Source organism: Octodon degus, unplaced genomic scaffold (assembly GCF_000260255.1).
Source record: "Octodon degus isolate 3935 unplaced genomic scaffold, OctDeg1.0 scaffold00026, whole genome shotgun sequence".
NCBI classification, from domain to species: Eukaryota; Metazoa; Chordata; class Mammalia; order Rodentia; family Octodontidae; genus Octodon; species Octodon degus.
Window position 1 is genome coordinate 1,836,116 of NW_004524602.1, and position 27,140 is coordinate 1,863,255.

Here is a 27,140-nt window from a genome sequence, read left to right on the forward strand (position 1 = left end):
CCTCTTTCTCTGCCATATTTCAGGGAAACATTTTTACCTGAAATCCTGCAATAGCATGACTGGCTTCCCTTCTTCCCATTCTTCGGGCCTCTTCCACCACAGACTTCTTCCAAAATCATTAATCCTACGTTATTTTTCTATTTTAAAATCCTTAGTGGCTAATACAAAATAAATCTAATCTCTTAAGCTCATCAAAGTCTCTAAATTTGGTTTCCAGTCTCTCTACAGTATTGTTTCCCACTATTTATTTATTTTTCTATGTATTATAAAGAAGAGTGTAAAGTGGAGAGCAGACCCTTTCTTACTGGGCCTGAGATAAGTATTAATAGCTTCTTGCATCCATTAGTCTCTGTTTACCTCTACATCTCTGCTGACCACTCTGAAACTTCATTCTAATTCATCTTAAGAGTTATTTATCCTTTTGTCTTTCCCACGGGAATGAAAGCTCCTTGAGGGCAAGACTCTGTCATACTCATATGTACTTCTGTAAGTCCACACAAGTATCGTCATGTTTTATACAGTAAATGTTTTGAAAAGATCAAGGCACTTTTGAAGGCCCACTTTGTATAAGCCATTGTATCTCATACTGAGAAGGCAAGGGTTAATAAACCACGATCCCTGCCTTGGAGAAGGTCAGGTGTAACAGCGGGGGAAGAAAGGCAATGCTCCTGTAATTGTACACTGTACTTCTGCCTAATTATACAACTCACCACAAATATGAGAAATCTACCAGGTACCTTGTGGGTACTTGGAAAATAGCTACCCGCAGGTATTCAGGAGATCACAGAACTAGATTTTTAAGAACTGATAGGCACCTTCTAGGTCCCTAAGAATGGAAGAATATATATCTACTGTTTACCAGATATTTTACACTGTGCCAGGTGCTGTACATCACTATATAGATAGCAATACCCGTGATATTTTTTTACATTGGTTTTAAGAACAATGAAGTATTTTCTCCACATTTTATACATAGAAAAGGCAAGTAACTGGGCTAAAGCAACATAGCTAATATGTAGTTAAAACCAACCATTTCAGCAGAGGCCTGAGCTGAGCATGGTGGTCCATACTCAGGACCATCTGTATACCTGTAACCCCAGCATTTGGGAGGCAGACTGCTATGAATTTAAGGCTAGCCTGAACTATACAGTAAGACCCTATCTCAAAAAAACCCAACCACAAATGAAAAAACAAACAAAAAAAACAACCGAGGTCTAACTTAAAAGCCTAACTCTTAGCCATTTCATATTGGGAACCACCCAGGGGATGCTTTCTACAAATACAGTTTCCCAGTCCTCCTTGCCTATTTTTTATTTATTTATTTATTTTTTTGGCAGAACCGGGGATTGAACTCAGGCCCTTGCGCTTGTCAGGCAAGTGCTTATTCTACTGAGCCATCTCCCCAGTCCCAGTTCTTTTTAATTTTTAAAAATAATTTATTTGGTAAAGGGCTCTCTGTGCAGCTTGGACTCATAGTGATCCTTGTCTCAGCCTCCCCAGCGCTGGGATTACAGATGTGTGCCATCAAACTTGGTTTCAGTGGCCGGTACAGCATGTCTGGGCACAGCATGAGATATAGGGAATCGAACCCAGGTCCTTACACTTGCCAGGAGGCACTTAGACCACTGAACTATCTCCCCAGTCCTCATTGCCTATAATTTTGATTGTGGGCCCGGGATGGGGACAAGGAAACTATATTTTATTTTATTTTATTATTTATTTAGGACAGGGTCTGCAGGGTCTCATTATGTAGACCAGACGCATAGTGATTCTCCTGTTTTCAGCCTCCCAAGTGCTGGGACTACAGGCATGCGCCACCATGCCTAGTCTCAATCGCTGTCTCAGTACGTCCTGGGGGTGAGGCCCACACAGCACGCTGGGGATCAAACCCCGGCTGGGCCACTGCACTCTGCCTAAGCAGGTGCTTTAGTCCACTGAGCTATCTGGCCAGCCCCTGGAAACTACATTTTAAATTCTGAAATAGGTCATCTGCAGATCACAAACTAGAGATTCTCATTGTATCATTCTGTCTCCCAGAAGGGCAGTCCAGACAGAGGAGCCAGCGTGTGCTAAAGCCAGGAAGCATGAAATAGGAGCTATTTATAATTTATGCTACAGAATAGGACTACAGAAATGAATAACTAAAGAGACCCATACCTTCGAGAAACAGGGTGAAATGATCCCAAATCTCTAACACTTCAGTGCTTTTCATTGAAAAGAACTAATGGCATTTTTACATAAAATAACAATCATCTATAGTTACCAGCACTCTCACATAGAATTATTTCCCTATTACCATTTTGCAGATCAATTTTTAAAAAGTTATGACCATTCTCTTTAGTATTCTATGAAATTTTACAACAAATGTTTGTCATTTTATATAGTCCTTGTAATCACCACTTTTAATGGCTACAAACATTCCATTGGGCTGATGTGCCACAATTTATTTCATTGTTTCTTTAATATCAACCATTCCATTTGATTTTTGGCAGCACCAAATTCCTGAGGCTGCAACAGTTTGAAGACTTCTCTCATAAATTTAATGGAAAACATATTTATGTATTTGAATTAATGAGGAAGAAAATATCTAAGTGTACAATCTATCTAAATCTGCTAAATATTAAATAGTAGTGACCTATAGAATATGAAGCAGTAATGTTCCATTATTAATAACAATATATTATTAAGGCTTATATGTAATTTATAGCTTATAAAAATAATTTTTTTTTCCATTTTAGAGACTGGACTCAGGGTTTTCACACTGAGCTAGATGTCTAGTCCTTTTTTATTTTCAGACAAGGTCTTGATAAGGATCAAGCTTGTGATCCTCTTGCCTCAGCCTCCCACAGTGCAGGAAGTACAGGGGTGTACCACTATTTCCAGCTTAAAAGCGCTTTCATTACATAAATATGAACATTATAACCATCTTATGAAGTAGGCAGGCCAGCTGTTGTACGCTGATGTGAAAACCAAGAGAAACTATATGGCTTAAGAATACAGAAAGGCAGAATTAGAGCTTGGGCCCAGGGCAGATGATGCCAAAGCTCTTTATTCTGTAGTGTAGTGCCTTTTGGTTTAAGAGCAATACAATTAATAAAGTCATTCATGTTGAATGAAAATAAGAATATGAAATAAAAAAACATGTAAATCCAGGAGAAGTCCTGAGTTAAAACTGCCCACTTTAGAGTAAAAGCAAATGCAACTCCTACCATGACCTGAACTGTTCATCTCCTCGCTCTATCCTATGCTGAAGCTCTAATCTTCACGTGGCAGCACATGGCAGCCCATAAGGGGTCAATGTGGTGAGGAATCTGTAAGGGTAAGGTTAGGGAACAAATACAGAAAGCTGGCATGCTCTGCTGCTGTGATGTCAGGACTCAGTGAAAGGGTGGGTATGAGAAACAGTGAGAGGACCTGCACTAGAATGAGAGTCAATCGGGGTCTTGATCTTGGCCTTTCTAGAGTCCAACTGTGAGAAAGTAAGGGTGATTCTGGTGTGGTCTATAATGGGAACAAGCACCATGGCCACTGGACACCAGAAGAAAGGTGATTAAGAACCCAGCAGAAGTATGTTCTGTTGTTTTGTAAAAGACAGAAATTATATGATAAAATTGGATTTTTAGCTGAGGCAATCTAAAAGCAAAGTGATAAAGGAGGAGCTTGGTTTCTCATTAGCGTTTATAGTACAATGGGAAAGAAGACAGATGAATTGAAGAATGAATTGTTAAGCAAAAATAAATCAGAACTAGGTGGTGGCTGGTGTTTTTCGGGTTCCACCATGGTGTACTGGGATCAGGGCCAGAAAGTGCAGAAGGTGATGGTGCAGCCCATCAACCGCATCTTCAGATATTTGCAGAATAGATCCTGGATCCAGGTGTGGCCGTATGAGCAAGTGAATATGGAGATAGAGGGCTGTATTAGTGATTTCGATGAGTACATGAACCTTGTATTAGATGATGTGGAAGAAATTCATTCTAAAACAAAGTCAAGAAAACAACTGGGTTGGATCATGCTGAAAGGAGATAACATCATTCTGCTACAAAGTGTCTCCAACTAGAAATGATCAATGAATTCAAACAGCAAGGAAGTGAGGTAACGGCAATTATGATGATATGTAAAAAAGTAGTCATTTAAGTGGTTTGCCCTGGGAATGTTTGTAAAACATTTGTTCATATTGTTTTGATTTCCCTTATGTTTTTACTGAAGGCCATTAAGTGTAAAGTTGATCTTAATTAAAAAAAAATCAGAACTTAAAAGATGTAGAGAATTCTGGTCATATTGCAAAAACTGTGAAAGAACACTGAAGGTGTGGCTACATAGTCATGTGATGAAGAGATCATGGGGAGAATTCACAGATTTAATCAGCCATTTTAGCAGAAGCCAGTAATAACAAGAAATGGGGTTGTATTAGCAAAAACACTGCCAGTCTGAACTAGGGAACAGTGAAAGTAGGCTACAATGAAAGAAGAATTGTTGGGTTTTATCGGGGTGGACCACAGAGCTATTTGGTTGTTAAGTGCTGTGTTCTTCAAAGAAAGGGGAGAGTAACCCCAAGGTGATGATGAGATGTCAGGTTTGCTCTTCACCAAAGTACAGTGCACACAGCTGCTCCTTCCTTGTTTTCTCTGGCTCTGGAGGGCCAGCCTGCCTGTGAGCCACCACCGAGGCCCATGAGGGTGGCACTGCCACCCTAGTAGGGCTGGAAGGCAGGGGATCAAATAAAAAAGGATTATTCTCAAGTCATAGGATTTAAGGGAATTTAACTTGCTAGATTTTGGACTTCTGGACCCATCAGCCCTTCCTTCTCACTTCTTCCTTTTAGTGTGGGAATGTTTCTATTTTATGCCTGTTTGTAGTTGTATTTTGGATACACATATCTTGTCTGGTTTCACAGGTTCACAACTGGGGTAGAATTTTGTCTTAGTTGGGCACTTCTGAAAATACCCAGAGGGTCTTCAAACAGACATTCATATTCAGCATTTAGTGTAAAACATCCTTTCCCAACCTGCCAACAACTGCCAGTATATAATCACTTGCCACCTGTTCTTTTGAGATTGCTTTTGCATCATTACAAACAAAGAAATCAATACTAGACCGTTGATTTAGGAAAAAGACAAGATTGCACAGCAATAATACATAAAGTTAGTCAAGCCCTACTTCTCAATTGTTTTGAAAGAAGAGCTAGTTCAATGCCCCTTTCTGAAATAGGTACTCATTCTGCATTTGTGATCTTGCAGCAGTAAGGACCCAAGAAAGATAAGGCACCAGAACCCCAACTGATGTAACAGCTCTTGGGAGCTGTTCAGAATCTCAACATGCCTTTTTAGACCAGCAGGTAATACAGGAACTGGAGTCTAGATCCCCTCTCTGCAGTCTACCTTTCAATTTAATTTGACAGCGTGGACTGGAGCAGAGACACCCTGCCAGTGCCACAGACGGTCATGGGTGCTGCAACTGTGGAGATCAGCCAGCCAAAGGTCTGCCCCAGCATATAGTCTGTCTTGATAGATAGGCAAGGCCAACTGTTTACCTTATTTATTAATTTACTAAGATACCATCTGGTCTTTCTAAGCCAAATTAACAGGTAAAAGTCATTTAGGTATGTTAATTGTTTTTGAACCAATGAGTAGAAGCATAAAAAGGAACTATGGGAATGGAGAACATTACTTTAACGTTTACGCAGAGCTTTGTTTTTCAAACCCTTTCACTTGCATTATCTCACTTGATCCTCACCTCAATCCCATAAAGTGGATGGATTATCACTGTAAACAGCTAAAAGAGAGGAAATGGAGGGCCAAAGATTGCTACTCTTTTCAGGTAGAGAAGAGCTAATGGTAGAAAAAGAAGCACTTATCAGGGACAGTTCCATATGGCAGGGACCATTACTGACAAATCTGAGTGTCAGAGCCAAGGTCTAAACCCAAATCTTTTGGACACCACAGTCCATACTATGGCTTTTACAGTGATAAAATATATGGTCCACTATTATAGCCAGTGTAACTCAGTGAGAATTCTTCATGTTAAGAGCTGTAGACATCTTGCAGTAGTGGTTGTCTAGAAAGGGCAGTACACATGACATATAAGACAAAGTGTAGGCCAGAATTCAAGAGATACCTGTGTTTATAGTCCAGGTCTACCAATTGTTTGCCGTGTGACTCTAAGCAAGTTTGTATACCTCTGAGCTCCATTTTCCTCATGTGTCAAATGTAGAAAAAGATTTTACTGTCATAGATTTGATGAGAAGATTAAATAATACAATATAAAGTTCAATAAGTATTAGTTACCTTCTCTATAAAAATATTTCTGCAGGAAGCAGAGGAGTTACTGAATGGGTATAGACAGGGCTCTCTTTTTCGGGAAGGAATAAATGCAGAAACATGGAGTATAAGATACATAGTAGACCTTATTTTTTATAGGTAGCCTATGCAAATAAGCATAGCTCCAGGTCTACTTCCTTTAAGAAGACTATTGTGATTTCTGGGGTCCAAGTTGGGTTCTTCCAAGCACCTCACAGAATTCCTGTTTATCTCTACCTTAGCATGCAATATGTATGCTGTTGAAACTGTTTCTTTACATTATCTCTTTTCTTCTCTAAACATAAACAAGGCTTCTAGTTATTAGCATCTACTTTCCAGCAGTTACTTTTTTTTTTTTTTGTATTTATGACAGGGTATATAGGGTCTCACTGTGTAGATCGGACTCATAGTAATCCTCCTGTTTACAGCCTCCCAAGTGCTGGCATTACGGCGTGCACAACCACGCCCAGTCTCGATTGCCTTCTCAGCGTGCCCTGGGGGAGTGGCCAGCACGGCAGGCCAGGGGATCCAACTCCCAGCCCCTGTGTCTGCCCAAGAAGGTGCTTTAATCTGCTGAGCTATTTGGCCCACCCTATCAGCAGGTACTCTTAGCTTTCGAAGAATGGAGGAATTTGAGAAAAGAAAAGGGGAAAGAAGAACAGTCTTTAGGAACAGCATGTTTACAAAGATTAAAATGACATTGTAATATTTTCTTACCTTGACTGCATAGTTATTAAGTGGATCTTTTGCATAAGAAGCAGTATAGTAAACTGCATCACCTGCTTCACAACATGGTTTGTCACTGGTTAGCCTAAAGTCTGACCAGCTGTCGACCCCAAAGCGGAGCTGGTCTTTCTGTCCAGCCATGAAGAGGTCTTCACATTTCACAGCCAGTTTCTTCAAGGCATCTGTGTGAAGGCTTCGGATTTTACCCACCACTTCCTCCCGATTTTCAAGTCCTCGATAAAGTGCTTGTCTCTGTGGCTTCTGAATGCTTCGGCCCTGTCTGCAAGAGGGACCACGTCGGCTTGTTAGAGATTCCATGCTATTAGAAAACCTGTCCTTAATACTGAGAGTGGTTAAACTGGAGATGCTGTTTGCAGCAGAAGGGATGGGTCTCTCCTTGTGCAGAGGTCTCTCCAAGGAATCATAAGATTCAACGTCCAGTCCTTTGAGCTCACAGCTAATGGATGAGCCAGCACTGCTGGCATCCCAGTTAGGATCAATATCATAGGTAGGATTAGCCATGACACAAAGGCTACTTTCCATGGATTTCTGGAGGTCTTTGGGGATTGGCTCTGTATTGGCTCTTATGATCATTTTCTTTGGCAGTGGGGGTGGTGTGGGTTGGGAAGCACTTGGAACTTCTTGGTCTGTTTTCCCTCCAAAGGCAATGGCATCATCCAGAGCTCCTTTGGGCTGCCGTGGATGCTTGGGGGGGATCATTGCTGCTCTGGACTGCCCTGTATTATTTTAACAGAAAGAAGAGAAGAGAATAATTAAATGAAAATTTCTATTTCATAATGGAAACTTGAGTAGAAATGAGTGGGGTAGTCATGTGAAATGTAAGACTTCGTGCTTTCATTCAAAGTGGGAAAACAACCACAGAACAAATACCTGAACATTTAAGCTATGAGTCCAAGACTTGAAGGGAACAACAAATATAAATGTTTCAAGATTTCTCTACCAGAGAAACAGGGAACTAGTTTGGGTGATGAGCTTTTTTTTTTTTAAGGATTCAGACTTTTTAGTCCTATTCCAAGAGCACTATAATTCACCACACCAGGATACTAAGGAATGACAGCTACTCACAGACACATGCACTGTGACAGAGTAGACATAATAGCATTTGTGGATCAAGAAAATGCTTGGAAGCATTATTGAAAACAGCTGAAACTAGCAACAGGGCAGAGGCTCAGAAGATACTGTTTTTTTTTTTTTTTACCTTGTTCCAAAGAGACACTACTATGCTGTATACAGTATTGGTTATTTTATAGTCATGTGTATAATACTTGTCATGTATACAGCATCTTGTAACAAACAAATGCAATTTTCACAAGCTCTATCATTTTATTTCACTAACGATGGACTCTAACATTGTCTGTGATTTTGGTTAATGTACATAGCAGACAACTGCTGTTCCAGACAGTCATTCACAAACTCATGTTACTTTTTATTTGGATTACATGTACACATTGTTATTTAAGAGGCGCTACTTTTGGAACTTTTACACTGAACCCCTATTTCTGCTTGGTATCTGACACTTATGCTTAGAAGATAAAATGTGTGGGCTGATTGGTATCTTCAGAACTTATATAATGAAGAGGTGATCTTCTGTTCAAGTCAGAGAAAATAAAATGAAACTTCCATAAAATCTATTACAATCAGTCATGTTATTAAAATGACGTCTTTGGACAAGATCTCAGAGTCAAAGCATAATCTCATTATGGACTGAATCATGACTCCTCTCCCCCATGAAAGCCTAACGTCTGGCGCTCCGTGAACATGACCTTATTTGGCAATAGTCATGTGATCAAGTAGAATGGGCCCTAACCTACCATGATGAGTGTCCTCCCTGCAATAAACACCACACGAAGACAGCAGCAAACAGGGAGAGCAGCAGATGATGATTCCATGGGCTAGAGTGAGACAACTACAGCGAGAGAAAGCCAAGGACTGATGGCCACTATCAGGTGCCAGGCAGAGGTAAAAAGGATTCTACCCTGTGCCTCACAGGGAGCATGGCTTGCTGACAGCACTGTGATTTCAGGACTTTATCCTTCCTAACTGCCTGAGAATGCATTTCTGTCGTTTTATACAACCCATTTCAATCTTCATTACAGTGTTTAAGGAAACTCACACATGTTCCCACTGATGATCACAGAGTGGAAGGCAATGGGTGACATGAACAAGTAGGGGTGGTGATTTCCCTGAAGGATGCCAAGGATACGTGCTGACATAAGCTATGATTATACTATTACTGCTACTACTACTAAAATAATAATGATATATTCCATTTCTCATTAATGCAAAAATTTCAAGAGTTTAAACAACTATATATAACATGCTTAGAGATTTCTATTCTCCACTAATGGCATGTAATAATATCTTTCCAAGCACTAGAGCTACATTAAATATAAATAAAAATATGTGCACAGTGAGAGAGAGGGCATGAGAGAGGAAGAAAAAGAGAAAGTAAAGCTCCAAGAGGGTAAGGGATTCTTTTATATATTTTTGTAACTTCTGACTTCAGATCAAGTTCTAGATAAAATAGATATGCAATAAATATTTCCTGAATGACTGAATACATAAAGCTAAAAGAAAAAGTAGTAAAATTATATGGGTACCTATAATAAAGAAAACATTTAGTTAGTCATTTAAAAAATTCAGGATGGGGTTATGGCTGAGTGATAGTGGTTGTTGAGGATGCATGAGTCTCTGGGTTTAACCTCCTTGACCACAAAACTAGTGTAATTAAAAAAAATTATTTTTATTTATTTATTTTTTTGCGGAAACGGGGATTGAACTTAGGCCCTTGCATTTGCCAGGCAAGTGCTTATTCTACTGAGCTATTTCCCCAGGCCCTTGACCACAAAAATAAATGAGTAAATAAATTCTCAAAAAAAAAATAATTTTCACAAAGAAAAAATTAGGATTAAATGACTTTGCTGATGAATTTTACAGAATATTCAAAAAAGGTGCTAATACTAATCCTTTACAAACTCTTTCAAAATACAAAGGAGCAACTTTGGGTCTGGTGATGCATGCCTGCAATCCCAGCACTAGGGAGGCTTAGGCAGGAGGATTGTTGTGAATTTGAGGCCAGCCTGGGCTACAAACTGAGCTCAAGGCCAGCCTGAACTGCACAGCAAGACTCCAACTTAAAAAGACAAAACAAACAAACAAAAGAAAACAAAACCAACCAACCACCACCACCAAAAACCCAGAGGAGGAAGGAGTTTTTTCTATGCTAATTTTAAGGGGCTAGCATTACCTAGATAACCAAATCAGACAAAAACATTACCAGAAAACAGAAGATGGATACTTTTGAGGGATACAGATTCAAAAGTCCTTTACAATATACTAGTAAACCAAGTCCAACAACATTTCAAAAGGATAGTATACCACAACAAGGTGAGACTTTTCCAGGAGCATGAGGTTAATTTAACACCTGAAAATTAACCCATGTAAAATACTATGCTAATAAAAGGAAAAAAATCCCTTGCATAGTCATCTGAAAAGATGCAGAAAAAGCACTTGACAAATCTAACAGCTTTTCATGATAACACTTAAATAGTAGGAAAGGAAGGGAACATCCTAAATCAGATAAAGGACATCTTTGTAAAGCCCAGAGCTAATATCACAGAAAATGGTGGAAGTCTGAATATTTCTCCCCTAAGATCAGGAACAAAATAAGGATTTCTGCTCTTACCATCTTTAGTATAGAATGCATGTGAGCTGCTGGCCAGAGAAATTAAGAAAGAGAAAGAAAAACATCCAGACAGGAAAGAAGGAACTAAACTATCTCTACTCACATAATCTGTGAGAAGCCTAAGAAATCCACAGAAAATAGTTTAGCAAGACTGCAGGATACAAGATCAATATGTAAAAATAAATTGTATTTCTATATACTATCAATGAATAATCTCAAAATGAAGAAAACAATTCTAATTGCATTACTGTCAAAAAGAAAATATTTAGCAAAATAAGACTTATACACAGAAAGATAAAATACTGACCAAATAAATGTAAAGACCTAAATGTATGGAAATTAGTTACGTTATGCAAACAACTAATTGTATGCAGTTTATGCTCATGGATCAGACTTAGTTCTGTTAAAATGGAAATACTCCCTAAATGATCTACAGGTTTAGTGCAGTCCCCATCAGAATCCCAGCTGCATTCCTTGCAGCAATAGACAGGTTGATCCTAAGATTCATGTGGACATACTAGGTTAGCAGAAACAGTCTTGAAAAAGACTGATTTCTGATTTCAAAACTTACTATAAAACTCTAAGAATTGAAACATTGTGCTAGTAGCATAAGAACAGAAATATAGATGAATGGACTAGGTTTAAGAGGACAGAAACAAACTCTTGTATTAACAGTCAATTAATTTTTGACAGGGTTGCCAAATGATACAATGGGGGAAAGAATAGTTTTTCAACAAATGGTCCTAGGACAGTGGGATATCCACATACAAAGGAATGAAGTCGGAGCTGTCTCACCACATACAAAAATCAAATCAAATATTATCAGAGATCTAAATGTAAGAATTAAAACTATGAAATTTTTTATTACTTTTTTCCCAGTTCTGGGAAGTGAACTCAAGGCATCATGCATGTAAGGCTGCCTATTAGTATATCACTGAGCTATATTCCCAGTCCAGTGAAACTTCTAGATAAAAAATGGAAGTAAATTCTTGTGACCTTGAGTTAGGCAACAGATTCTTGATATAATACCTAAAGTATAAACAACAACAAAAATGAAGAGATGTGGTGACAATAAATAATAACAACAAAAACCTATATATTTCAAAGGAGACCATCACGAAAGTAAAAATACAGTCCATATAACGGAATAGTATATATTCAAATTACATGTAAGAGACTTGTATTCAGCATATATGAGGAACTCTTACAGGGCTGGGGATGTGGCTCAGGGTAGAGCACTTGCCAAGTGTGCATGAGGCCTTAGGTTTAATTCCTACTATGCTAAAAAATAAAAATCAAAACACAAAAACAACCAAATTAAAAATGAGCAAAATATTTGCATAGATATTTTTCCAAAGAAGACATATAAATGGCCAATATGTGTTACGGTTTGTGGGTAGATGCCTCCCAAAGTCTCATATAATCCGAGGGGGTTTTTTGGAGGTGGCTAAATTTAAAATGTGTGTCGCTGGGATTATAGGTGTGTGATTACTAAATCAGTCTACTGCTTGGTTTGGCACAGCCCTAATCCTGGTAGTCTGCATAAGATATAAGGGACAAAAAGATGCTACTAAAGTCTCTTGTTGCTTTTATTGCTTTCTGTCCACTATGTACTGTTACCCCTCTGCCATGCCACCCTGCCTTGGAGCCAGATAATTATGGACTGAAACTTCAGTAACTATAAGCCAAAGTTCCTTCTTAATTTTGGGTGTTGGGTACTTTGTCTCCGCAACAAGACAAGTAAATAAGACAATATACATCACTACTCATTAAGCCACTGCAAACCCAAACTATCAGAAGACACCACTATGAGAAGATCCACTGGTCTTGCTATAAGAAAAAACCCAAGTTCAAACAAACACATTGTTAGTAGAAATATGAACGGCACCACTAACCTTGGAAGAGAGTCTGGTACTTTCTCACCGACCCAAACTTAGAGTTATATGAGCCACCATTTCTGCTCCTATTTATATATCCAAGATAAATGAAAATATATGACCATACAAAAACTTGTACACAAATGTTTATAACACTATTATCCACACTGGCCAAAAAGTGGAAACAGTGCGAATGTCCAAGATCTGATAAATAAAATGTCATATAGCTGCAGCATTGAATATTGTTCACCCATAAAGAAGAGTGAATGAATTACTAATATGTGCTATGTGGATGAATGCTGAAAACTAAGTGATGAGTCAAAGAAGCCAGTCAGGAATGACTGACTACAGGTTGTATGCTCCACTTTCATGAAATATCTAGTAATATATTAATGGTTATTAGGGACTGGGAGAATGAAAAGTGACTACTATTGGGTTTCTGCTTCGGGTGATGAAAATGTTCTAAAATTACATAGCAGTGATGACTGTAAAATTATGTGAATACACTAAACTCACTGAGCTCTACCCTCTAGAAGGATGAATTTTGTGGTGTGTAAATTATATACTGATAAATCAAATTAATCCATTTTTAGAAACCATCTAAATTCAGTTTTCCCTTACATCTTCTCATTCTGTGTGTTCTTAACATCACCAAGGAGATAGGCATTCGGCCTTCTTGGACTCTTCCTTGATGGTGAGGCCTCCTTCCCAGAACTGCCCTTGCCCTATTTTTCCTGGGCTAATGTGAGAAGTCAGAACCATGGTTTAGTTACGTGATGAGTAGTCAGAACCTGGTGTGGTGTGAAGTATACAGCATGTGTGCAGTAACTGGCTGCGTGGCAGACAGTCCACAGAATTGGCTATCATTCCAAATGAAATGGACAGCCAAGGTAGCAAGGCGATAACGAAAATTAGCATGGTTTTTCTTCCCAAATAGCAGTATATGATCTCCTGGGAGCTAGGCAGATTTCCACATGAGAATCAGAAGCTTATTCCTTCCAGTGAAACCACAAACATTCCACAGTCCATGCAAGTAGGTCAGGACATTCTTCTAAGTCTAAAAATGCTTTGTGTTTTTAGGTTTTTTTTTCCCTCCAAGAAAGACAAGTTCTCCTAACTGAATTTCAATCATCTGGGTCAGTGTTTTAAAGTTTGATATCTTAGCTGGTTTTATTTTAAACTTTTAATCCTGTACATTTTTCTCAAGCCTCTGGGACCAGACACCAAGCTCAGTTTTCAGCAGGCCTGATATAACACCACATACTCTACATTTTTGTGGCATACCAGTTCTCTACACAGAAAAAATAGATTATGCTATAAATCTTGCCTTGCTATATGCCAAAAAAGTTCTTTTGGACAAATATGTTTGACTAAACCACACTCACACCTTACTTTCTTCTTTTTGGGCTTTTGTACTCTACCTCATTATTTTTTCCCTACTGAAAATGTCTTCAGATTGACAGATATGGTACTATACCACATTCTGCAAACTAAATGATGAAAGATGGATGAAAAGAGAATTGTTTAGTGACATTAATTCAAAGAAACTAAAGGGTATTTAAGACTTCTCAGGAGGGATAATGATATAGGGTTATAACCTAAAGGAGTGGTATAATGAATAAAAAATCTCTAAAATCAGTATTTTAAAGATGACTGCATACTGAAAAACTCAACAAGTACATCATTATAGTGATCTACTGAAAGGCAGTATTACTGAAGGTACAGTGTAACATACATATTTTCTCATGACCTAGTAACATTACAGCCACAGGGACTGAAGGCACCTGATGATCCATTTACGACAAGAGTAGCCTGTGACTGTAATTAGCTGTATTATAACAACACAGAAATGGTGGGTTTCCTGGTCCACGCATTCCCAGACAGTACCCAGATTGATCTTCTAAAAATTATGATTTTTGTGTCTATTAAAAAATTCTTTATCAGCTCTCCATTTCTTATAAGTAGAAGACATTTGTGGCCTCTCCCTGATTCATTGGGGCACATGGCTTTATTAACCTTTAACTATATGATGATTATGATGGGGACTCCTAAGAGTGTAGTCCCGTGTCTGTCTCTCCCAACGACTAGAAATCCTTGAAGGCTACAGTAATACTGCCAGTATCTTGCCTGCTACCAGGAAGACAGTGTTCAACAAATGTTTGCTAAGCAAAAGTATTAAAATTCCAAGAAATGAAACATTTTCCTATGTTAATTATAATTTCAATCTTCACTCTTATTTTCTTTCCTCCAGGATTCAAGACACATAATATATATGAGAATGAGGAGAGAGAACAGGAGAAGAAATAGTCATTTCTAGTAATGAAATTATGGACTGAGGTTATAAATATGTATCTCATAAGCCATCCGTGTACATCAGCCTTGTGAAATGAGCAGGGTCTCTCATGGGCTGGACCTAAGACACAGTGTACTATTCCCTTGGCAGCAGGCACTAGATGAACTAAAGGAAGGGTCCTAACCTACCTAAGCCTTGTTACTTAGGGCTGGGCCCCATAACAATTAGATGTCAGCAACAGCCGACAAGCCATAGGGAACATCAGTTTCATGCCAAACAATAAAATAAAGCTAGCCTCGAAAGACCACTTTGGACTTGGCCTCAAATAAACAGACCAATTTAAAGACTGCCAGTGGTGCAGCCGCTGACAAACTCAGTGCTTGCACAGCCTCTTTGGTGAAAACCTTTCTAAAAACAGATTATTTATTTGAGGGAAGTTATCTATGTAATTTGAATATTGTACCCTAGGATATGGCAACTATTTTTACTTTTCTTTTCTCAGTGATAAGGATTGAACCACACACTATGTGCATGCTAGGCAAGCTCCCCATCACAGTGCTATCTCCCTAGCCCCTGGGAAACTATTTTTAAATGTGAATGTAGCTAACTTAGGGATGTAAGTCTATGATTTCTTTTTAAATAGAAATAATTACAATTTTAGGAAGTACAACAAATGCTCTAACAAATGTTCAAAGCTGTCAACCTCAGTTGATTTTTTAAAAGCCTCAGATAATCATCTGAAGGGGGACTATAATTAAACAAGAGGAAGGGATAAGGGGGAAGGGAATGAGGGCCTAAGGCTGGTAATTGGGGGATGGATATAATCAAAATATATTATATTCATTGAAACCCAGTGTTTTGTAAAATTAATAGGCACTAATACAAATAGATCTTAAAAATCCAGATAATCTGAAATTGAACAATTCTTTAATCTTTGGTTCAAATCATTAGTTTTATACTTTGTAGAATGTCACTCAACATTATTTGAGTAAATGAATAAATGGTACAGTACTCTTAAGAATGATTTTTTAAGCTGATTTTTAAAATAATGACACCACTCTATAATTACAACATCAAGGTCAGAACTAGAATGGCATTCTTTCACATCATCTTCATCCCTTAAAATTTAATAGTGAAATCAATATATTGCTGAAGGAACTTCTGGAGATGGGATATTTTTAAGTTTTTGCTTTTACCTTGTGATGGGTACACTGTTAAGGTCATGGTCTAAGTAAAAAAAGAAAGAAAAAAATACAGTTTCTTGTGGGACATACAGTGAATAAATAGAGGCAAGGTTTAGATAATTGCCTAGTTAGAAATGTTTTAGATAAAGTCTCATACTGAGGGGGGCAAGCTAGCTGATCAATGGTGCAGAGAAACCACAACTTTGAACTTCTCTGAGCAAATCAGACTTTACTCATCCAACAGTCTTCAAGAGTCAACTACAAGAAGTCATTTTTAGCTAATTCATTCAAACAGATTCTTCGCACCTCCCGTGTGTTTTAGATAATGTGCTAAGTTGTAGGGATATAGAAAGAGAAGCCAAAAATCTGTCAAGTAGAGGCAGACTTGATAGATCTTTTTAAAAAAGCAATGTATAGAATACTGAGTTACAGAACAAATGAAGGAGAGCTAACATCACCAACTGATTTCCAGCAGAATAGATTCATTACATGTTCCTGATTTTAGGAGGCTGATGAAGTAGCAAGGTGTGTCACATAAAACACAACCACTAATCTTTCTTCTAGACACTTTGAGAAGACAAAATGACTTCTAGAAGACATATCTAGACATCTCACTAGATGGGAAAAGCATGGGGAAATGTTGAAGGTTTGATAATGAAAAACAACCTATTGCTTTTTGGTGGGGGGGAAATCACAGTAGGCGATAGACAGCTTCTAAAATCCAGTTTGGGGAGGATTAAGGTATTATAAGTCAGAGTTCATTTTGCAATCTCATGTGACCATCACTCAAAGCAAAATCACCCATCACTCTGTAAGGGGTGACCTTCAAAAGGAGTTTGCCAAACTACCTAAAGACCAATATGACTTTCATGCAATTCAGAGGATGATACATGTCTCCCACATAAACAGTCCTCTAAGTGGTGCTTTCAACACAGCCCAGTACAGCAGTTACCAATCACACGGAGCTCCACTGGGTGCCTGAAATGTTGTGAGCCCAGGAAAATGAAATCGTATTTATAATTTAATAAATTTAAATAGATGTGGCTGGTAGATATTATATAGGATGGCACGGCTCTGAAATAATCTAGTAATACAATTATGAACAAAATAAAGTTTTGCTCTATTTATGTTGAGGACAAGAAAAATGACATGGAATGAGCCCTGGAGCATGACCTCTAAAGGCAAGTGTGCAGCTGCCTGAGCCAGGAGCCTGCAGTGAGCTGGCTGCACCACAGCTCTGGCTCCCTCACCACGGGGGGAAGATGTTGCCTAAAGATCTAAGTTCTTGGAGAGCTGGAAGTTCTCCAAGAGGGTGTTCAAGGTCTATATCACCTACAGTGTTTCTGTTGGTTTAAAATTAGTTTTCAGGAAAAACAGAAAATTAGTTTTCAGAACTACATAAGAAATGTGGAAGTAGAGACAAATCCAAACCATGCCCTTTTGTTCCACTATGATGACAGAGCTGAGGGACTGACTGCACCTGGACATTGCTGCTACCTGTCATCTCTGCTCTGTCTTGGGTAGCCACTTTGGGTGGCTGGTTTATGGTTCATACCCTTGGTCATTGGTTGTATAGGCAGCCTATAGTTTTTCTGATCTATATTTTGTTCTACTTAGCCATCACTGTCTAAAAGATATTTTTCATTCTTTTCACTCTTTCTGGTTATCAAGTCCAACATATTTAAAGGAAAAAGAAAGGAATATCTTGGTGGGAGAAATAAAGATGCTTCACTATTATTAAGCATTTCTATATACAAAGTACAGTGGTATCTCAGTTCACAAACTTAATTTGTTTTAAGATTTTGGAAAAGATGTCCACATTGTGTGTAGGAAACATGGCTGTGGTAGTGTTTGTCACCCAGTGCAAAGTTTGCAAACAAAAATAAAATTTTGTCAAATGCTTTTTTTTGTTTGTTTTAAGATAAGGTCTCACTATGTAGTTCATGCAGGCCTTGAATTCACTATGTAGCCCAGGCTACACTCAAACTCATAGTGGTCCTCCAGCTTTAGCCTCCTGAACTGGGATTACAGGTGTGCTCCACTATGATAAGTCTTATTTGAAAACCAAACTGCAAACAAAAGCCTTTGTGAACTGAGGTATCACTGTACTTTCTCCACCTCCAGCCCTACAAAGCAGAAGCTACTGTCCCCTCCTGTCACATGAGGAAAGAGGACAGGGAGGCAGCTATGACAGGAACCTGACTCTCCAAAGCCCTGGTCCGCCTTTTCCTTGCTGTTACACTGTATTCTAAGTCCATTTTACACTGTAAGTTTCAGAAAGAAATTCCACAGTCTCTTCTTCCATATCTGTCTTTCCATCCCGCCTTATTAAAAAACAAAAGAAAAAGAAATAGAGTGATTTTTATGGAATGATTCTGGACTGTGTAAAAAGATCAACAGCTATTGTATTAAGAAGGTCTACTTCTTTTCTGTTTTCAAGCACACTGAAAACACTTTTCTTTTGGTTACCAAAGCTTTAAATCATTAAAAGGATTATTCAAAGGAGTACTGTAAAGCTGCATGTGAAAAATTTGTGGAAAGTATTTTTTTAAAAAGGATAGTTCAGGGGGCCTGCCCCTTAGCTCAGTTTTGTTTTTGGGATTGAACTCAGTCCCTTGCACTTGCCAGGCAAGCACTTATTCTACTGAGCCATCTCCCCAGCCCCCCTTAGCTCAGTTTTTTAAGTGGCTGCTTCAACAAAGCAGTCAGGCTCAGGTTGCTGTGGTCTGATCCCCACAACTCAAGCCAGCCAAACTTGCCCTGAAGGTATTCGTAACAACAACAACAACAAAAAGGATAGTTCCAAAAGATGTATAAAATATTTGTTCCATTAGGAAAAAAACAACAAAACAAAAAAGTGTTTCAAAACCCATTCTCCAAAACCTTAGTTTGTAGAACTAGTGGAATTGCTGTTACTTTTGCCAAAGAAGCAAGTAACCACGTATCAAGAAGCCTTGTGAGCTCAAGCTCACGGCCACCTAAGCATGTAAGGATAACAGACAACATATCATGGGCATCACACAGCTCAAAAAGTAAGGAAATAGGTAGAAAAAGGAAATCTCTTCTGATAGGGCATCTATAACCTTGTATTTTTACATTATCCATAATTTTTTAAAAAAATAGTCAATTTAAAAAAATAGTCAATTTTGTGTTTGAAAGATGAGTTACAGAATTCATAGCATTTTAGTACTTCAAAATAGTTTAGTGTTAAGAATTATGATTATGAATGATTGAGTAAAAACTTCTAATAAAAAACATGGAATAGGAATTTAAATAGCTCAATAAAACACCTATTTTTTAATTTAAAAACAAAGCACTATAGTGGCCATAACCAACTGGATTCCAATCTTGGGTCAACTCTTACTGGTTCAAAGATTTTGGACAAGGCTCTTTGCCTCACTTTTCTCATCTAAAAAAATGAGGAAAATAATTTGTAAGATGGTTGTAAGGATTAAATGAACAAGCAAATCACAGAATATTCAGGGCAGAGAGCTCTTTTTTTTTTCTACCAATCTTTGTAACTGAGAAGTCAATAAGATAAAATAATTATCTTTAATATTGACTGGAAATTTTTAAGCAAGCTGCCATCAGATGTTGTAGCATTAGTAAGAATTTATATATATTTTACCTAGATATCATGAAAGGAATTTTTTTTTCTTTGCAAAGGCTCCTGTAGGAAAACTTGAGGAGGGCATGGTATTGCTCATGTGGTGTTTTTGCCATATAAAAGGAATTTTGGCATGGTAATAATATCAATAATATATTCCTGATATACTAGGTTATTGGAGGGCATGAGTAAACATTTTTTATGTAAACATTTTTAAATATAGTAATGTGCTTCATAAGTACCAAAAATGGGAAAAGTTTCATAAGCTGTTTGATTGTAAGTTGTATTCAAACTAGAAAATGGTATCCAGAGGGTTGCTTGGATAAATTATACATTTCTTTTGTTTTCTTTATTATTTTTGTCTTTTTGCGGCAGAGTATCTTTCATTTCACAGTTCAGGCCGGCCTTGAATTCACTTTGTAGCCCAGGCTGGCCTCGAACTCAGTGATCCTCCTTGCCTCAGCCTCCCAACTGCTGGTTACAGGCATGTGCCACTACACCCACCTAACTTATAAATTTTTCTACAAATAATAATATTATTATTTAATATTAATATATTATTATATAATAATTATTTCTCCCAAATAATACAAGGCTCCTGAAACTCAGAAAGAAGTCTTTTCTTTATGAAGATGGGTTGTGGCAACTTAGTTTCCTGACTTCATGGGAAAAGAGTGCCAAGAAAAACTTACCCTGCCCTGGGCTTTGCTTTTCAGAAGGGAAAATCAGAGGGAGCGATCAGAAGTCACTGGGCACTCAAGAAACAAGAGTGAGAACAATCAGAACTAAAGCATCTCCGCCTGGCGCGAGCTCTCTGGCCATTTTGCCCAGCCCTCTTGCAGCGCTGCACTCTCCTTCCAGCACCTCTGAGAGGGGGCCCATCAGCCCCTGCCTAAGTGCTTCCAATGGAGAGAGCTTCCTTTCTTCATTCTGCTTGATCCAAGCCAGAAACCTACGGTGCACCACAGATCCTGCACATCATCCAGTCCGGACTACTCCTTCAGTAGTCCCCCAGGCTCTCCCCCACTATCTTAGTTGAGGCCTCCCCTTCTTACCCTTTTTGTGGTCCTAAAACAGCAGAGCACTACCAGACTTCCTGCAATCAACTACTACTGTAATACATCTTCATAGAGCTTCCTGGAGAGATGTTTTAAAATACAAATCTAATTGTTATTTTTCTGCTTCAATACTTTGATGGCTCACGAGCACAAACAGCAGGAAGTCTAAGGTTTTAGCTTGACATGCATGATATTATCAAACTCTCCACCATCCATTTCAGCAATACTAAATGATTGTAGAAATCAGACACACTAAGCTGTTCTGTATCTCCACAGTCTTGCTCTGGCTTCTGATTGAAATATTCTTTCCTCCTTCTTGTCAACCAGTTAAATCAGACCAGTAATTAGCTCCAGAAAAGCATCTTTTGACACTTTCCTCTGTGTAATATAAAAAAATTCCACATGTATCTCTGTGATTGCATTTATCATACTATACTGAATTTACTGACAAGTTCACCTCTTTTCCTCCACAAGTCCTTTGAGGCAGGGATCATGTCAGCATTTATACCACAAGGCACAACGCATGATAGCAGGTGTTTAATTCATGCCTAGAAAACACCAAGGGTTTCCGCTGGTGGGAGTTAAATTTTATAACTCCAATAGTCCAACTTTTGTTCCATGGAGCAATCGAAACTATCTCTCTAGGAAAACAGAACATTTGCCTAGTGCATAAGAAGACAAAGTTTAAATACCACTTCTATGACATTTATACTTACCTAAGTTGCTGTATGTTGCACTACAGGGGTTTGGGTCCACAGGCTCTGAAGCATCTTCTTTTTCCTCCTCTTTTTCTGGGTTAGGTGATGGCAATGCTGGTGAGACAGAAGTGCAGCCCCCGCCATCTTGCTTTGTAAGAGGTCTTGGATCCCGAGCAGAAAATTTCTCAGCCAATTCATGGGTCACATGACTGTAACAAATCAGATAGCTTGTCACACTGGTATTTAAAAGGTCTGCTAAAATTCAGTAAGAGATACACTTTCCAAAAAGGCTAACTGGTCCTGTGGTTACAACAATGGGTCATAAACCCCCACACACTTGTTACTTCCGTGTACAAGGAATATTTACACTAGGATGAGACTTCATTTTCCTTGATTCCCATATATTTATTCAGTTTGTCAGTGTGGGTATAGTAGGTTAAAGGAAACATGAAAACAATAGGCAAGGAGTGAAATAATTGTTTTCTTAGGAGGTGACAATGATGAGGCAGAAAGTGCTGCATACTTAACTAGTTAAAGACAAATGTACTCAGTATTTAGTAAAGCATCTGGTATATTTACTATACTATGTTTATTATATTAGATGATAATACTCTAATACTATATTAAATAATACTTTAATACTATAGTAAATATACTAAAGTATTTCTTTAGTATGTAATATTTACTACACACTAAAGTATCTGCCAAATTACTTAGTAAAGGACCAAAAATAAAGTTAAAATTAGATTATTTAGATAATGAAATTAAGGGCTGGTGAGATAGCTCAGCAGTCTAAAGCACCTGCTTAGGCAAGCTTAGGCAGGCACAGGAGACCTTGGTTCTATCCCCAGTACCACATGCCATGCCAGCCCTGCCCTCAAGGTGGGCTGAGCCAGCAAAAAAAAAAAAATGAAATTAAGGAACTGTTTTGGCAGGTAAACTGAGGATGGGATGATCTTACTCCCAGGAGGACAAAGCAATGGCCTTTGCCTAGGAGAAAAAGTTCTGCATTCTACTTAATCTATTAAAATGATCTGCAGCATCTTTCAGTGAATGGCCAAGCTGGTTTTTTATTCTCTGCTAATCTCACAGCTATCTCTTCCTAGTCTCCCTATCCTCCAACCTACAACAACTGAGCTGATTCTCTTGCTATAATGCAGAGTGCTACAAGAAACCAGCCCAGTTAGAAAAATATGAATGGGGTGGTCAGGCATTTTTAAAGATTTCTGGGTTTCTAAAAAGTCTTCCTAGACTATCACACATGTATTGGCTCTTCTTCCCAAATTCTTTAGAAGCAAAGAGAAGGAAAGGAAACATACGATTACACGTTATTTCTGGATTTTCCACTGGCAGTGAGTCATGGTGACATTTATAAGTTTCTTTAAAAGAAGTACTTTGTTTGACCATGTATCTTCAGAACATATGTCGCATGCAGATTTAGAGGAACAGATTAGAAAGGAAAGGAGTCTCTTCTTCTCAATCTTTCATTATGAAAATTATGCATGTGTCTAGACAGAAAAATAAGCCTGAAAATCTGTTGGTTATACAACTTCAAAACTAGAAGAGTCATTGGTCTCTCTATATCAGCAGTGTGCAATGAACTGGAAGTTCCATTATGGGATCCTGTTCTTGGGGGCAGGGGTGAGATGGGAAGGAAAGTGCTCCACCAGCAGTCAACTGTGCAGTCTGTATGAAGGAGGTTGCGCACAATGAAGCATGGTACTGCTTCTCAATGGGCCGCCCACTGCTACAGCAGGGGCTCCACACAAAGCTAGTTTCTCATCATAGGAGAAATCATAAAAATCAAGGTAATAAGGGAGAATCTACTTTCATGCAACAGCAAGGGCAAAGTGACACTTCCAAAACATTCAGGACAACACAGTACTAAGACTATATTACTGTGTAGTTAGTTAAAACATGTTTTAGGAGATTGAATGTGTTCTCTGTTGGGCAAAAGCTACTATAACCCACTTCTAATTTCAAAGTGATAAACATAAAGTGATTCAAAAATACAACTTTGCTTTTGAAAGGAAAAATGTTAAAGCTCCAGACATTCTCATACTTTGGGAGTCAGCTACAGAGGTTTCCTAAAAAGCTGTTTTGGTGCTTCTGATTGCTATAACCTGCCCATTTCCTTTATATCCCCAAACTCTTGGTTATTACCCAGCAAAAGCTCTCCTTTCCTTTCGTCAGAAAGGGTTGGTGAAAAATTCAGGAGCTGGGCCTCCATCCTCACTTGTTTTCCTGCCAGGCCTGGGCTACCCACGGTAAAGTTCAGCTCTTGTGAAAGCCTCTGAAAAAGCTGCTATTAATCTACAAGGAAGTCCGTGGGCCTACTCCACAGACATGTATCATAGCTCATAGTCTGAAAGGCCCGTGAAATAAAACATAGATGCTAAAGAACAAGAAATGCCAAAAACTTACCCACTATATTCACTCACGCAATTCCCCATTAAAGGAAATTTTCACAGTGCCTCCTTGAGCCTGCTAATCATGTTCTGAGACTGATGAACCAGAGTCCACCGTAAAGCTACAAGCTAGGCAAGTTATGAGAAGAGGCTTGAATCCTGCACCTCAATAACATCCACTGCACCTTGACCTTTACCTTAGGGGTTTGGTCTGGGAAATGTGCCAAATTACCTTTGGGGAGCTAGGCAAAGGGAAAGCTAGTTTTATTAACTCTTTGAGGACCAGGGTAGCACAGCTTGCATTCTAGATAAAGACTATTTTTCAGACACACATTCTGAATGAATGCACTGGTATCAGGTCACCAATTAAAATATTTGTCGACTACTAAAACTATGCAAAAAGAGTACCTGAAAGTAAAATCACACAGATTTGTACAGTGATGCTAAGATGTTAATTTGTATTTAAGGTGTTAGCAGAGTCTAAAAGGAGTATGAATATTAAAAAATGCATCAATGATGTGTCATGTCTAAATGCTTGGGGGAAGAACAGCTCTTTGTATGATTAAAATAGTAAAAAAGAGAGGGAAAGAGAGAAAGGTTCTGAGAGTTCACACTTAGGTGTAGTAATATGCTAAGTTTAAAAAAATGAAAAAAATTGAGAATTACATTAGGGAAGGTTGACTTGGTCCTTAGATATAATATAAATGGAAAAATCATCCAGGAAGAAAGAAGAAAGTAAAATCTTACTATCAATTTATCATTAGGCATATTCAACTTATTAGCGAATTTAATTTTGGAGGATTGATTTTGTTTCCTACTTAGACATAAAATCAGAAGATCCTCCCGAACACTAAGATGGCCATTTACAAACACAATGTTTATCTCCTAACAAAATATTTTACTACCAGCCTACATTTCATTGGGAAATGTTTAATGTAATGGAGAAAGCATAAAAACTGGGAAAACACTAAAAATGGGTTTTGGTACTGGACTAAAAATGAGAAACATTAAAAATGGCTTTATTTCCCTACTACTTTATTCTTCTGAACAAACTTGACCCATTAGGAAGGAAATAATGGAGAAAATTAAAAATTTCCTCGCTGCATCAGTGAGACAGGTGATAAAAAATTTCTTTAAAATGATAATTAGAGGGCTAGAGAGATAGCTCAGTGAACTAAGTGCCTGCTTAGTAAGCACAGGGACCAAGGTTCATCCCCAGCACCACATGCGGCACCAGCCTTGCCCCCCTCCCAGGGTGCACTGAGACCGTGCATGGTGGTCCATGCCTGTAATCCCAGCCCTGGGGAGGCTGAAAACAGGAGTATCCTATGAGTCTGAGCTGCATGGTGAGACCTTGTACAAAATTAAAAAACAAGAAACAAAACAAAACAAAAACGATAATTAGAAGAAATAAGTGAGAATTTCTTACACATTCTGAAATAGTGAAATAGTGTCCATGGTAACTAGATGCCCCCATTAAGTAAATTTGATACTCATTCCTATAAAACAGAACAGTTATAGGATAAGTGACCCACAAGAGGAGGTTGTGGTTTTTATATTTTTGTTGCTTAAATTCATTGTTGAAACAATCCTTTGTCCTACAGTACAAGGTAACAATCTATAATAACTAAGGTGATCAGGTTAGTGAAACCTTGACTTATCTTATTCTGTCCTAGACTCTCAATTATCATTTTGCTTTCATAATGGAAGACAACATGTTTGATGATACAGGCATCCCTCTATATCCTTGTGTTCGGCATCCTTGGATTTAACCTCTAATAGCTTGAAGACATTTAGGGTGAAAAAAATCGAGTCTCTATTGAACATTTATGGAATTTTCCCACCATTCCTCAAACAAAACAGTATAACAAGATTTACATAGCACTTACATTTTATTAGGTTATAATAAGTAGTCTAGAGAAGATTTAAAATCTACAAGAGGATAGCTGTAGGGTATACATAAATATGATACCATTTTACATAGGGGAATTTTAGCATTCAAAGAGGTCCTGAAACCAAGCCCCAGAATACCCCAAAGGATGACTTTACACTCTTCCACCAACTTTTCTTTAGTGGCCACTTTTAATTGCAGTTTGGGGTGTCTGACCTGACACTTCAAAATCATGTCATAAACTCCACAAAGACAATTCATTTTCTGAACATGCAGAATAAATGTAAGTGTTCAAAGGAGACAGTAACATTGTTGCAGATTTGTTATATAAACAAATCCCTTGGCAGGTTCTATCTCATCAGTCTGCAATATTCATACATAATTCAAAGCTGCAGAAGCAAATCTCCTGTGGGAAGCTCACTCAGCTTACCCAGGTGGTAGGATTAATCATTACACCATCAAATGAAATAATCCTTTTTTTTTCCTGGCAAATTTGTTCAAGACAGATTTTTACAAAAATTCTGTTAAATGTCTGAAAGTATTTTTTAAAGAGGCAAATCAAATTCCACATTAGAACAGATAAAGTCCTTTATGTATCCAAACATTTCAAATCAACTTTACCTTTCATTCAACCACCTGCATCCAGCTTCAGAAGGGACAGTTAACAAAATCATTCTTCAGAGACCATTTGCCTGTTGGGATAAATGGTCTTCCTTACCATGTACCAGTCCTTTCAGTAGGTACGTGTGTCTCCGGGTACCAAAGACCATGAATAAAGAAGAAACATGTGCTTTTCAAAAGCTCCTTTGACCCATAAAAAACAGACTAAAGTATATCAGAAACAAATTTTCATGGTTTTGGTACTGGTCAAAGTACCAAATATACTCAGAATATACTGAGCTGCATATTTCTGGGGGTTGCTGGGGACATGGACCTTTGCAAAATGGGCTCTATAGCAACACAGGAGGACAGCTCAAAGTTATCCAACCACACACCTCTGTTATCTGCTGGAAGGAAGGGGAAAAAAGAAACTCTTTTTGTCTTTCTACCTCTAGGACCTCCTATAAATGTGACATTTCTTAATCCTATCTAGGTTTCCAGGTCACCAACTTGATTTTGCTATACTTTCCAATCATTGACATTTCTTGGGTAGAAAAGTGTTATGTCCACTGATCACTATCTAGTAACTCCAATTTGCCACTAAGCCTTTGTAGTCTTTGACTAAAAACCTCAACCTGCTTCTCCTGAACTGAGATTAACCTTTAACAGAGAGCTGATGAGTTCCTGCTAGTATGTCTGGCAGAGTCTGATCAAACAAAGGCAGTCTTCTGTATAAAAGTGAAATCGCTTGGGCTTGGCATGGAGAGACTGGCAGCCATGAGCAAGGTCTTGGATA

General features: G+C 38.2%; 1 protein-coding gene and 1 pseudogene across 1 annotated transcript in view; one reads left to right on the forward strand and one right to left on the reverse strand.

Moving 5' to 3' along the window:
- Peak1 (pseudopodium enriched atypical kinase 1) overlaps positions 1–27,140 on the reverse strand; it is a 324,699-nt gene that overhangs the window by 22,989 nt on the left and 274,570 nt on the right. Inside the window, exons 4-5 of the mRNA XM_004628711.2 lie at positions 21,464–21,654; positions 7,014–7,759 (exon numbers count right to left, since the gene is read on the reverse strand). Coding sequence (XP_004628768.1) covers positions 7,014–7,759; positions 21,464–21,654 — 937 coding nt within the window. The remainder of the gene's footprint in view (positions 1–7,013; positions 7,760–21,463; positions 21,655–27,140) is intronic.
- On the forward strand, positions 3,779–4,057 carry LOC105741867 (annotated as a pseudogene).